The sequence below is a fragment of the Lonchura striata genome, chromosome 29 (genome assembly GCF_046129695.1).
Source record: "Lonchura striata isolate bLonStr1 chromosome 29, bLonStr1.mat, whole genome shotgun sequence".
NCBI lineage: Eukaryota > Metazoa > Chordata > Aves > Passeriformes > Estrildidae > Lonchura > Lonchura striata.
Genome location: NC_134631.1, coordinates 1,477,343 through 1,490,696, shown reverse-complemented (window position 1 = coordinate 1,490,696; position 13,354 = coordinate 1,477,343). Strand labels below are relative to the sequence as shown.

At 50.0% G+C, this 13,354-nt stretch overlaps 1 protein-coding gene across 1 annotated transcript; it reads left to right on the top strand.

Annotated features, from left to right (window-relative positions):
- Positions 1-1,044: 1,044 nt before the first annotated feature.
- LOC110480957 (uncharacterized) lies at positions 1,045-11,496 on the top strand. Its single transcript, XM_077788944.1, has 2 exons — positions 1,045-1,134; positions 9,480-11,496. The coding sequence occupies exon 2, from the start codon at positions 9,507-9,509 to the stop codon at positions 10,665-10,667; it is 1,161 nt and encodes a 386-aa protein (XP_077645070.1). The 5' UTR covers positions 1,045-1,134; positions 9,480-9,506; the 3' UTR covers positions 10,668-11,496.
- The last annotated feature ends 1,858 nt before the right edge of the window (positions 11,497-13,354 follow it).

The window sequence follows — 13,354 nt, the reverse complement described above, 5'->3', positions numbered from 1 at the left end:
ATGAGATAATAAAGAAATTCTTCACACAGCAACAAGAAACCTAAAGAGTTATTGCCTCCTTATCGGAAAAAAAAAATCATTCCTCCACCTCACCTCAGTCTTTAAGGAGCCACCAGGATTAAAGGGAAGAAGTTGACAACAACCAGAGAACACCATTTGTTTGAAAAGAATTTATCATCATGTATGAGATAGATGAATATGCAACAGGCTATTGCTTTTAAGGGTTAATCCTTTGTTAGCAAGCTATGCTTTCAAGAGGAAAGCATAGGAAGCCGTTTGTAATTCTTTGCTTTTTATTGTCCTTCATTGTCCTAACTGTGGTTGTAAAAAAACTTAATATTCTAATTTTTATTACTATTTTTATAAATATTTTATTACTTTAAAACTTTTAAAATTTTAAAGCAAGTGATTGGCATTTTTCACTGAACCCGAACAAATTCGTATCAGGAGACACAGAACCAATTTATCATTTCAATGGCATTATTAGATTACAAGCTGTCCACGAAATAAGAAGCAACCAGACAGTTCCAGCTCCTGACCTTCCTGCTGACCAAGGAATATTAGATCGATGTTCATATGTTAGTAAATCACTGGCGGAAATCTCTCCCCTGCCCCACCCACCCACAGGGCTTCGGGCAGGTTTCCCTTTTCGGGGGAAATCAAAGCGAAGCACTGATGCGCTAACGAGGGGCAGGAGAAGTGAGGCTCCTGGGCTTCCCGCAGAGGCGGAGGCACGGGAGGCGCAGGGCCGGGAAAGCCGTGGCGGGAGGCGCGGAGAAGTTTGTTTGTGTGGGCAGCTCAATCCCGGCTCGGCCCGGGCCCGTGCCGGGGCTGTTCCTCATCTCCGGCTTTCCCCTCACGCAGCCCGGGGGCGCCGAGAGCGCGGGGCGAGGCGGGGCCGTGCGCAGAGCCCGCCCCGAGCTCGCTGCCATTGGCCGCCGGTGCCGTCAGTCGCGGTTGCGGCGCGCTGATTGGTGGGAGCGGGGCGCGGCGCGGCCCCGGCGGCGGGCTGAGGGCGGCCGTGGCCGCCCAGCGCCGCCATTGGCCGAGCGGCTGTGCGGGCCCGGCAGCGGCGGCAGCGGCCGGAGCGCGGTGAGGCGGCGGCGGCGGAGCTCGGAGGCGGCCCCGGCGCAGGTGGGAGCCGCGCTGGGCTCTGCGGGGGCTCGGGGCCGGCTGCGGGCGGAGGGGGCGGCAGGGGGCTCCGGCGGCTCGCCGGTGCCGTGTCCGGCCCGTGCCGGCCCCGGGCTGAGGGCGCTGCGGGAGCGGCTGCCCGCGGTCTCCTTCCCGCCGGGGCCGGGCAGGAGCCGCTGCCGGAGCAGCGCTGGCTCGGCCCGGCTGCTGTGGGTAGGACAGAGGGGCTGCCCCGCGGCCGGGAGCGGGCGGGGAAATTCCCGTCGCCGGAGGTTTGTGTGCCCGGCGGAGAGCGAGGAGTCCTGTCAAAGTGACTTTATTGCCGAGCAGGGGCAGAGGCCGTGGGGCATTTGCCGTGCGCTCTCTGCCGTGCTTGTAGTCCGCAGCCTCCTTTTTATCCTCATTTTCCCGGCCGCATCTCCCTCTGCCTTTGCCCACCGGCTGAGTTCCTTGGAAGGTTCCGACTTCCCGATGCGCCTGGAGCCTGTCCTCGTTAATGTGCACCCTCCTTTTGTGTAACAGCCGATATTCATGGCTCTGTTAAATCTTTGTTCTCCTCGAAGTATAGGAATTTAGCGGGACTTCGAGCAGCTGTCTGTGTCAGTTGGTAACATTTATTGGAACTGATGGTTTCTCCCATTGCTTTCTTTACCTACAAGTCCCTGGCCCTATCTCCAGGCAAATTCACTCCTTGACTCTGTTTTCTTCTTCCCGGGTCCTCTTTGGGTTTAGGATTATTCTCACTGCCCTCATTCCCTGTCCTTTTGTAGCCGTTTGTGGATCAGGAGGCCTGGCTGCCACCTGCATTGTCTGCCTCAGCTGCTGAATGAGCTGCAGTGCCAAGGTGTGGAGCATGGTAAAAAGATGAGAGTTGCTGCAGCACAGAAGAGGAGAAAGAGCATTCGTTTAACCCATGGTTTGCCATTGAACCATAAAACCGTGTCCCATTCCCATCCTTTCCATGTTTGGGCTGGAACATGAGTTGCTTTCTTGTTTCCGTTGTTATTTTTTTCACCACTTTTCCTTTGTCAACTTTTCTCTTTGCCAACAAAGAGAGTCATTTGAGTTATTTAATTTTCCACGAACACCTTTTTCTGCTAACAGATAATCTGATCCCATCCCCTGGTGAAATGTTGTGTTCCTCATTTCAGTGGATTGGTCAGCAGGAAGATCAGGAGCTGGATTTGTCTGGTTGGTTCTTATTTGGAGGACAGTTTGTAATCTGATGATGCCTTTGAAACTATAAATGGGTTCTCTGTCTCCTGATATGAGTTCCACAGGGTCCCCAGGGGCTGGTCCATGGTGTTGTAGGATTTGTCTGGTGGCCCTTCAGTCTTTTCCCAGTTCTTGGGCACTCCCTCCAGCTAGGACTCCAACATATGACCGTTTTTTCTCTAATTAAACCATCACATACTTGGATTCCCAACTGATTTCTCTGAGCTCATAATAGCAAAAAAAAAAACAAAAACAGTGCTCTAATTCTCTGTAAATAACATAGACGGTGACAGCACGTGTTGAAGTGGGCAGAGGGATGATTCCCTCCCCCCACCGCTCCTTATTTTAGTGAAGTTTTCACAACATTCTCCATTTGCTGTTTTCCTTTGGAGCTTCACCCATTTTTGTTGCAGAGTCAGATATGCTCACCATGGGCTCTGCCTTCAGCTGTGCAAATTCCATCTGTGGAGCAGGCAGAGCTTGGGGTGAGGGGCAGAGGGAACTAGCCCAATTCCTGTCCCAGGCAAGAGACCCAGGAACATTGTCCACACTTTGACCCAGCAGTGTTAATTTCTATTTCTAAAGCTCCTCTGCTGGCTGCCTGGAATGAAACTTGTCTTCCAGAGCAGCTCTCCCAGTGGACACCCCAGAATCTGCCTTTTTTTTTTTTTTCTTTTTAACAACATTTTATTGACTGTTTATGCTTTAAGTGGTCACCTTTGAAGCTCTTCTAGTTTTGCAAAATGCAACCTAAAGGTGAACGATAAACCCAGACCAACATTTTGCCATCATGAATAGCCACGCACAAACATACAGAAAAAAAACTTCCAAAGCAATCAATTTTTTTCTTCTTCTTTTCTTAGGACTAATAATTGATTCTCACACCCCTGGGCCAAACTTAACTGACAATATAAAAGCAGGATTTTAAGTAAAATTATTCTCATGGTGGAATCCTGTAGATTAAGCTGTGGGAAGAACAAAATCTCTTCAACAATATCTTTAGTTTTAAAGAGTCAAGGCATTCCTTGGTTCTGGCAAAGATATGGAACAGAAATTATTTCATCCACACAGCCCAGTTACGCAGAGAAAATCATTCCATGATATGTGAGTTTTAGTAGATTTTTCTTAAACATTATACAGTCTGAACCAATAAAAATCCATTAGTTTAATGTTCATTGCTTCCAGGTTGCGTAGTTTTTACAATTTGGTTTCCTATTGGACCGGGATTTCTTCACCTCTGATGTTAATTAGGTCCACACTCCTGGATTTCCTCCTGCTTTTCCAGACCAGGTGTCTCCAGCTCTGCCTGGGGCAGTGTCTGGGGTAGGTGTTGGTTGCTGTTTGCTGCTGATCTTAATGTTTTGTTGCCGATCGTTATCTTTGTGGTTATCTTTGTAGGTATCTTGTGGGCTATTCCCAGTCTCTTGAGATGTTAAACTCATCTCCATTGAGTGGTGTAACATCCCTTAGAAAACCTTTAACATTTCTTTCCCCAAGGCAATGGCAAACCAAGCCTGAGTAGAGAAATCAAAGGTTAACAATGTTCAAGTCTATGAGCTGGTCTATTTTCCATGGATGCAGTGGCAGGCAGGGCAGTGTGTGAGTGTGAGTGAGAGCCAGAGTGGAATTGTCCCGGTGTGTCCCCAGCAGCTGTGGCAGTGCAGGCCCAGCGAGCACTGAAGCTGCAGCAGTGGCAGCAAGGGCTGGCCCCGGTGGCTGGAGCTGCCCAGGGAGGGTGGCCAGGCCGAGGATTTCAGCAGAGGATGTGTGGGCAGGCCCAGGGCCTTGCCCCGCTGTGGAGCCCTGGCTGCTGCTGCGCTGCCTTCAGTGCAGGCTCAGGGGGGCCTCCCATCCTCCTGCTGCAGGCGGGAAGTGCAAATCTCCGGGGCTGCAGAGACCTGGAGCCCAGGCTGAGGGGTCCCCCCGTGTTCAGCTGTGCTGGCGGCTGTTTCTGGCCTCGGGGCCCCTTGGCATGGGCCACGCCACTTGGCCAGCAGTGGTGCTGCTTTGCACTCCTTAGGCAGAGCCCATGTCCTGCTTGGATGTTGGCAGCAGCAAAGTGCCAAGGCAGGCTCTGTGCCAGCCCAGCTTCCTGGGGGAGAGATTGCACCAGAGACAGGATTCTGGCCACAGACTGCTTTAAATGTGCATCCCTTATCTGCACCCTGCACTAGGTGGAGAACTCCCAGGGTAAGGAATTCCCAAGATTAATTCCATTGGAAATGATTGAATATCTGCCCTGGGTCTGGCTCTTCTTGCCCAAGCCAATGGCAAAAGCCGTACCCATGGCATCCTGGTTTGTATCCCCAGCTTCCAAAGGTGTTTCTTTCTTTCCCCATTCATTCTTTGTACCCAGCCTGAGCTCTGGGGGTGCCAGGGGTTATGGAGGTCCCATTGTATTCCTAAAGCTGACATAACCCCCTGAAGGATTTTCCCTGTAAAATAAGTTCTGATGTCTTAGTCTACTGCTTCCACAATCCCTTCTCTTGGAGTTATTTCTTTCAGAAATACCCTAATAAGTGATCTAGTGGTTGCTGAAGAAGTCAGAATTGATTTTGCCCCCTTTTAGCTGACATGGTGTTACCAGAAGCTATTGAAGCCTTCCTGCTCAGGGCATTTCAGTGCCAGGCTCTTACAAGCACACACAGCTCTGTGAGTTTGTCCTGCGCTTTGTCTAATTCCTCTTCCTTCCTGTGAAAAACACCATTCACTTTTGTTAAAATTTTAGAACTTTTTTAGTAATGAAAATAGTCATAAAAATTAGGACAATAAGAGACAATAAATGTAAACAATTATGGAGTCCTGGTGCCTGGCACTCCACCAAATAGCACACCTTGCTTATAAAGGACTACCCCTTAAAAGCAATGGCCTATTGCATATTCATATATCTCATACATGATTCAAGCATCCCTTTCAAACCAGGGTGTTTCTGCTTAATTTTAGCTTTCCCCCCCATCTTATAAATCAACCTTCTTGGTTCCTCGAAGTCTGAGCTTTTCCAGGAAGGAGGCAATGATTCTTCTCTGGGGTTCTAGGTGTCTATTGCTGTGATCTCTATCCAGAGAGGATAATGTGAAGAATTTCTTGATTATCTTTTCCATTCCTTGAGCTAGTTAAAAAAAGTATCTTATATCACATAGTTTCTCTTTTAGTATTATGCTATAGGCTAAAAACTGTATGTGACACACTACGTAAAAGAGATTACTAGAGCATAACTTTCCAACATAACACATATAGTATTCATTTTAATATTTGCAAAGAGCAAATGATATAATATGCATTTTTCACACTTCCCTCCCTTGGAATAGGGTGTTGTTCCTAGAGACCACTTGTCCTGGTGTCGTGGTTTGACACGGAAAGATAATTTTTCCCGGAAGGAAGAGGTCAATTTAGATATTGACCAATTGAAAGTAGACACGCCTCTGAGAACACAGAGGGGTTGAAAGCAGAATTCCCAGGGGAACTCGCTCTCTTTGGTTCCGGTCAGCGTGCAGTGCAAACCTCCCCTGCCCAGCCACGAGCTGGGTGGGGGAGGGGAAGCCCCCATGGCCTGAGAAAGGTAGGCCGAAGGCCCCAAGGGTGGTGAAAGGACTGGAACCGGGCTGGCCCCTGCAGATGGAAGGGTGGAAGAAATCTGGGATGTCTCCATTTTCCCCCCCCAGAGTTCCTCTCCCGAGAGGGAGAGAGAAAGCCGCAAGGAAGAAGGAGCGGGGGGAGCTGCTGCAAGGTGCCCAGTTGTGTGAGAGTTGCTGGATGTCCGGGCATCGAGCCATCCTGGGAGTTCGGACTTTTAACCCTTCCTTGAGAAATGAAAGCTTTGTGAATTTTCCTTTCCCCTCCTCGGTTTGAAAGAGAGGAAGAGGGACACCTTGGACCCTGGGATGGGATGTTGGAAGGAGGAATTCTGGATGGGAGGGGGACAAGGAGTGGCTTTTGGCTGGACTTTTCCGTGTTAGCCACAACCTGAACCAATCTTCTCCTTCAAGAGGGACTGTGTTTTGGGAGGATGCCAGTGAGTCAAGAGACCTGCTTCAGCTGGGAAAAAGACAAAATTGGAGTGAACAGAGAAAAAGTTAGGGGGTTTGTGGTGGCGCCCCCTTGCCCTGGAAAGGAAAGAGAAGAGAAGAAGATCTCTGTTCTTGAGCCCTCGGCCCCAGGGGAAAATGGGGGGGACTGTGGTCCCAAACAATGAAAAACTGAACTGTTGTTTTCTCCCCTCTTGGCAGGGCATCCTTGAAAGGAAAAATCCTAAAGGCAGTGACCATCCATGCATTGGTGGTGAGAGCACTGTGCATGGAAAGGAGAAGGGTCACCATGGCAAACTTTTTCTCCGGGCGGTGCCATGTGTGACATGGAAACACAGGATGTGGAGCTGTGTTTCTTGGGGGGTCTGTGGCACAGGAGAGACTCTGTTCCCTTGATGGACTGAGTGTCGATTGCTTGGAGGGTGGAAACCTGATTGGGGTCCAGATTGTGTCTCACTGTGGTTTGTTGGAGTTGGGTGGTGGGGGGAGGAATGTTTTGCAAGGTTTTCATTTGATCTTTGTGTGGTTTTTTTTCCCCCTTCTTTAGTTTTCTCTTTTCTTTAGTAGTAGTAGTTTAATAAAGTTTTTTTTTCCTGTTATCAAGCTTGGGCCTGCTTTGCTCTATTCTAGATTCCACTTCACAGCATTCAAGGTAGGGATCACATTTTCATGGGGGCACTGGCATTGTGCCAGTGTCAAACCATGACACCTGGTTGCTTTGAAGTAATTTAGAGTGGCTCCATATCTAATATTCCCCATTTCCCTGAGGCTACCCACACTTCAGCATAGGCCTTGCCAGACATATGACGCAAAGGTACAGCAGAACTAACCTCTATATCACCTTTTGTAATATTATTTTGCATTCCCAGTTCAGCGATCAAATCCCCTCCCTGTAAACTATAGTCACAATTAGAAGCAAGTAAAAATTCTTGCATTTCAAACCCTTCCCCATATCTGCTAAGAGTGGTTGAATAAAGTGTGAGTTTGTGGGCCCCAAGTTGGGCAACTCCCTTGGGACAACCCCTGGGCAACCCCCTGGCAGGGGCGCCCTCCTGGAGCAGTTCTGTGTCAGGAGCGAGAGATGCATTGGGCATTTTAGGTCTTCAGCTTCTGTTTATTTTTATAGCATCAAAACTTCACTAGGCCATCTGCACCAGATTCTGTGTGCAGGAAAAACAGGACAAAAATGGCTAACAATCTCTTGTTACAAGGCCTTCTAAGTCTAATCAAAAACTAAGCTATGCAATTAAGAAGTGACTCCTCAATTATTTTCCTTTCTAACCCAATAACTGACCCCTAAAGAACCGCTCTTCTTTCCCACTTCTCCCCTGAATAATCCAAGACATTTTTTGCATTCTTCCCCCCTTAGGTCTAAGATTCAGAGTAGATTGAGATGCCATTGTGTCCATCAGGAGAGGCCTCCTCTCAATGCAGACCCAGCCTGAATGTTCTCCAGGCCTCCACCCAAGTGTGGTGGGTCCCTGGTGGGATGGGAGCTCAGAGAGCCCTGCCAATCCATGTCCATGCAGGGGTGGACTTGCTCCTGCTGAGGGTGCTGCTGTCTGTGCTTGCAGTGTCCTTGTGGGCTGCAGCTGGAGCCCTGACTCCTTCCCAGGGGCTGTTTGGGTGGGCTCTGCCCTGGCCAGGAGGGCAATGCCTCTGCCAGGTGCTTGTGGCCGACCCCGTCATGCCCTGGGTGCTGGGGCCCCCTTGGGCCCTGGGGTTGATCCCTCAGGGGCTGTGGGAACTCTGCCGTGGCCTTTGCCTTCAGCTTGGCCTTTTGCTCATCCCTTCTTGCCTTCAGCTGCTGTGCCTTTGTGCCCAAGTGCTGCAGGGCTTCTTGTGCCACTCCTGCAGCCCCGGTCACTGCCTGTGGGTGCTCATCCTCTGAGAGCTGCTGAGCTTTCTGCAAAACCTTTCCTTTCTGCAGGGACCCAAAGCAAATCCTGAACAGCAAATCCTGATCCTTCCTGTGCACTCTGCATTTCCCAGCTGTTCCTTTGTTTCCCCCCTTGTGCTCAGGATCCCCTGCACAGCCCATATGGCAGAGAAACCCCTGGCCTCCTGACCTCCTTCTTTTCCTCTCCTGGAAACCTGGCCTAGAAAGGGCTTGGATCACTTGGCAGATTTTGAGGATATCCTGCTGAAAAACATCCCAATCCTCAGTATTTTTCTCTTTCTTCTCTGTTGCATCATCCTTTTTCATACCACATAGATTTTTCCTGCTGTTTCTTGCTGTAACCATATTCCTGCACACTCCCCTTCAACCAGTCCCTTCCCAGCTCACCAACGCCATCCATACACTGTTGTCCAAATCCCTTCTCCACTTCCCTTATTGCCTCCCTGCGTGTCCATGTCCTTAATTACCTCTGGGGGAATGTGCAAACTACCTCAACATTCTCCCAAGGGACCCTTCAGAGATATTTTGGGTGCTGGTCCTTTGGCACAGGACCCCTCCCTGGCTTTCCCTTTTCTCCCCTCCATGGGTGCCCTGCCATGTTCACTCCCCGAAGATCCCGGGCACTCACTGATGAGATTTTCAGTGCTCTCTCCCTACTGACCCTTCACAGACCCCCTGATGTGTCACTCATCTGTCTCCTGGTCACTCCCAGGTCCCCAATCAATCCCACCACCAGCCAAGGGAGCCGATCACCCAAAGTGGGTGAGGCACCTTCAGCTGCACTCCCTGTCTGCCGCCCCAGACGGGGGAAGGAAGTCCAGATGAGCCGCAAGGTGTGTGGAAAAATTGACATCACCAGAAGTTTCTGTCCACAAAGCAGACAGAGGAGTCCTGTAAAAGTAATTTCATTCCTAAAAATGGGAGAGGCCATGGTACATTCCCCATGGGATCTCTCCAATTATTTGGGCTAAATGTTGGTGCTTTGTTTCTTTGTGAGGGCTGAATCTTCATAATTTGGAGTGAGTTTTTGCTGAATTGTGATGTTTGGAGGATTTTGTGATCTAGGTCTTGATGCTTGGAGGATTTTTGGGCTCAGTCTTAGAGTTTTGGAGGTTCTTACAGACACATGATGCCTAGTGACTTCCTGAGATGAAGTGGGGCAAGGAGAATCTCCAACATGCTCTATTCTTGTTTTTTCCCCAAAACAGGATTTTTCACTCCCAGGGTGTGGCCAGATGGAGGAGGAGGAAAAGCCCTGGAGATCCCACACGAGGAGTGGCAGCAAACCCAGCCCAGGGAGATGCAGGGAGGAAAGAGCCCCCCTGAGCCAGGAAGGCGGGCGGAGATCCAGGCGGAGCTCGGAGCTGGTGGAGAAGCCTCATGGCAGGGAGAAGCCCCACAAGTGCTTGGAATGTGGGAAGGGTTTCAGACGGAGCTTGGATCTGATCCAGCACCAGGTGATCCACACTGGGGAACGGCCCTACGAGTGTGAGGAATGTGGGAAGCGTTTCCGCTGGAGCTCCAGCTTGAGGCAGCACCAGGTGATCCACACTGGGGAACGGCCCTTTGAGTGTGGGGAGTGTGGGAAGAGCTTCAGCCAGAACTCCATCCTGATCCAACACCAGAGGATCCACACTGGGGAAAAGCCCTTTGAGTGTGGGGAATGTGGGAAGAGCTTCAGCCAGAGAGGCCACCTGATGCAGCACCAGGTAATCCACACTGGGGAACGGCCTTACGAGTGTGGGAAATGTGGGATGAGCTTCAGCCAGAAGGGCCACCTGATGCAACACCAGAGGATCCACACTGGGAGAAAGCCCTATGAGTGTGGGGAATGTGGGAAGTGCTTCAGGCAGAGCTCTGGCCTGAGGAGACATGAGAGGATCCACACTGGAGAAAAGCCCTACGAGTGTGGGGTGTGTGGGAAGAGCTTCAGTATGCAGTTCCAGCTGACAGTGCACCAGAGGATTCACACTGGGGAAAAACCGTACAAGTGTGGGGAATGTGGGAAGAGTTTCAGAGAAAGCTCAGCTCTGATCCAGCACCAGGTGATCCACACTGGGGAACGGCCCTACACCTGCTTGGAATGTGGGAAGAGCTATGGGTGGCACTCTGACCTGAGAAAACACCAGCGCATCCACAGCGGGGAGAAGCCCTACGAGTGTCCTGAGTGTGGGAAGAGGTTTCAGATCAGCTCCAGTCTCCTCGTACATCAGCGGATTCACACAGAGGAGAGGCCCTACCGCTGCCCCGACTGTGGGAAGGGCTTCAAGCTAAGCTCCCACCTCACCGTCCACCGGCGCATCCACACCGGGGAGAGGCCGTACAAATGTGGGGAGTGTGGGCAGAGCTTCTCCACGAGCTCCACCTTGACCAAACACCAAAGGAGGCGCCACTGAGGGGGGAGGCCCTGTGAGTGCCCTGAGTGAGGGAAGAGCTTCATGTGCTGCTCCAGCTCCATTCCCTATGGGAGGATCCACATTGGGTGATCCTCAGTGACCCTGGGCAGATCCCTGGTGATCTATGGGCATGGTCATCTGTGTTGGGAAGACACTTGGCTGGGAGGCTCCACATCTTCCTCGTTCCCTGTGGGCACCTAGATAAACCCAGTGGCAGGAACATCCATCAGGATGCAGACCAACAATGGGAATTCCTTGGGGAGAGCAGATTTGTCGACTTTCAACCTCATAAAATCTTTTGCATTCAGTCCTGTGTTCTGGTGGCATCAAGGAATACTGAATGGTCTTGGAGGTATGTCCTAGGTTGACTATATGATGCTTGTATCCCCAGTTGTCTGTTTGCAACTTTAAGACTTGTTCTGAGAGCAAAGTAGGGAGAGAAGTGCAGAGTGTTTTCAGAAACTGCACTCCTCCACATTCCTGCTCCTGGGCCAAGTTGTCTGCACATGGACAGACAGCGGGACAGAGCTCTCCTTTGCTGTTAATTAGTTTTAGCTAGCTGTGGCAGAGAAGTTCCCTGGACTGTGGCTGTGTTTTTCCCTTTTCTTTGGACCTGTTTAAACCTGCTCTGGCCTGAACACCCAGAAGAGCACCGGCAGCTCACACCTGTGGCCCAGCAGGCCAGGCCTGGACTGTGGCATTTCCAGCACCGGAGGGACTGATAAGAGACTGAGTGAGCTGAGCTACAACCCACGGAGGGACTTCCTGAGTTTGTCTCTCTTTTAGAGCAGCACGAGGTTTTATTGTTTAATAAACAGTTTTTTCCACATTTCTGCATGGAGGTATTTTATTTCTCATGAACCAGTTGGGGAAGGAGCCAATTGAATCTGCTTTCTAGAGGAATCCCTGAAGCAAATAGCACGCTCCAGCACGGTGTTGATGAATGGAGGCAGAGATCTCTGAAGTTTGCTCTTGGAGAAAGAGGTTTATTGGGGGTGCAGAAGGTTCTGCCTCGTGCTCCCAGATGCAGCACGTGGCCGGGCCTGAGAGGGTGGGGGAGGGAGAGAAAAGGAGGGTCTAGGAGAGGGGAAGCTCCAAGAGGGGAGGAAGTTCCAAGAGAGGGGAAGAGGTTCCAAGAGAGGGGAAGAGGTTCCAAGAAAGGGGAAGAGGTACCAAGAGAGGGGAAGAGGTTTCAAGAGACCGCATGGCCCCTTGAAGCCTCCTTATCAGGGGCTTCCAGGTGGGTTGGGATAAGGCATAGGCCAATAGGGTTACAGACATTTGATATTTTAAGGGAGGGATAGAGGTGTGGGGTGAACCATACATCTTTTGGGGGGTAGGATGGAACAGTCCATTTCACCCCAGGACTCATCCGAATGCAGGGGTGTCATCCAGCTAGCTGGGGAAACTGTTCTCATCCTAGCTGTATTATTTATGAACAATCATATCTATCTATCATCTGCAAAAATTGCCCTTTTTCGTTAAACCATTTAAAGGCTAAATACTAACTTAATTACTATTTTTTGCACAACCTGAGGTATATAGGATATTGCTATTGAAACTACACTTATTACTTTTAAAAACAATCAAGCTTAATTTACAGAGTTCCTTCAGCCAAGGTGCAAAGCTCAAACCTTCAGATAAACTGTTCAGCTAGATTACTGATTATGGTAGAGGTGGCATTTATTTCTTTACTGATCGAGCATTTTAACTTTTTGACTGCTTTAGTGTAATGGAAGAATTTAACTGAGGTAGCATTATCAAAACCTTCTGGGGAAGGTTCTCTAATTATCCAGGTTGAAAAAGTCTATTAGGGCTTTGTATCATCTAGAGAGATGGTACCAGAGCCTGCAGACTTGGCCAAAGCAACCCAGGCATTTGTCTTTGGTTAACTTAGAGGTGAAACTTATATACAAAAATTGAAACAAGAGAACAAATGCAACAACAAGGGAACAAAAGCAACATGCATGTGTAAACAAATGTCCATTTTCTTTCTTGACTTGTTTCTGGCAGGTAATTTTCTTCTCAGCTCTGCACAGTTCAGGTCTGAGTACCTGCTTCTTGGCTTGCACCTGCAGAGTCACTGCTTGGTATAGGGATGTCAGTAAGCTTCACATTCTTTGCTGAGACCCATTTGGATCTTTTACCTGTGAAAACACAAGCAAACCCTCTCCCCCATGTTACAAGGTTGCATGGACTTTCTGTTTGTCCTGTGTCTAAGGTTTTGATTAAGACTGATGGGAGCCCTTTTATTTTTGCTTTTTTGTTGTTCAGAAAATATCTATAAATGAGGGGGTGAGGCTCTCCTATAGAGCATGGGAACCCAATAGGGAGGAAAAGCCCTGGGGATCCCACACAAGGAGGGGCTGCAAACCCAGCCCTGGGAGTTGTGAGGAGGTAAGAGCCCCTCTGTGCCTAGAAGGCAGCCAGAGATCCATTTGGCACTCAGAGATGATGGAGATGACTTATGGCGGGCAGAAGCCCCACAAGTGCTTGGAATGTGGGAAGGGCTTCAGCTGGAGCTCCGGAGATCAGACCTGATGTGGCACCAGGTGATTCACGTGGGGGAAAACGGCCCTACAGGTTTGGGGAGTGGGGGAAGTGCAGCGAGTGCTGGTCTTGGACAGTCGGGACGGATGGAGACAAAAGATCCCTGGAGACAGGTCTCAGGGTATACAGCTTATTGT

Bases quoted from the DNA above. Each gene is read 5' to 3' on its own strand.
- LOC110480957 (XM_077788944.1), top strand. From the start codon at position 9,507: ATGGAGGAGGAGGAAAAGCCCTGGAGATCCCACACGAGGAGTGGCAGC.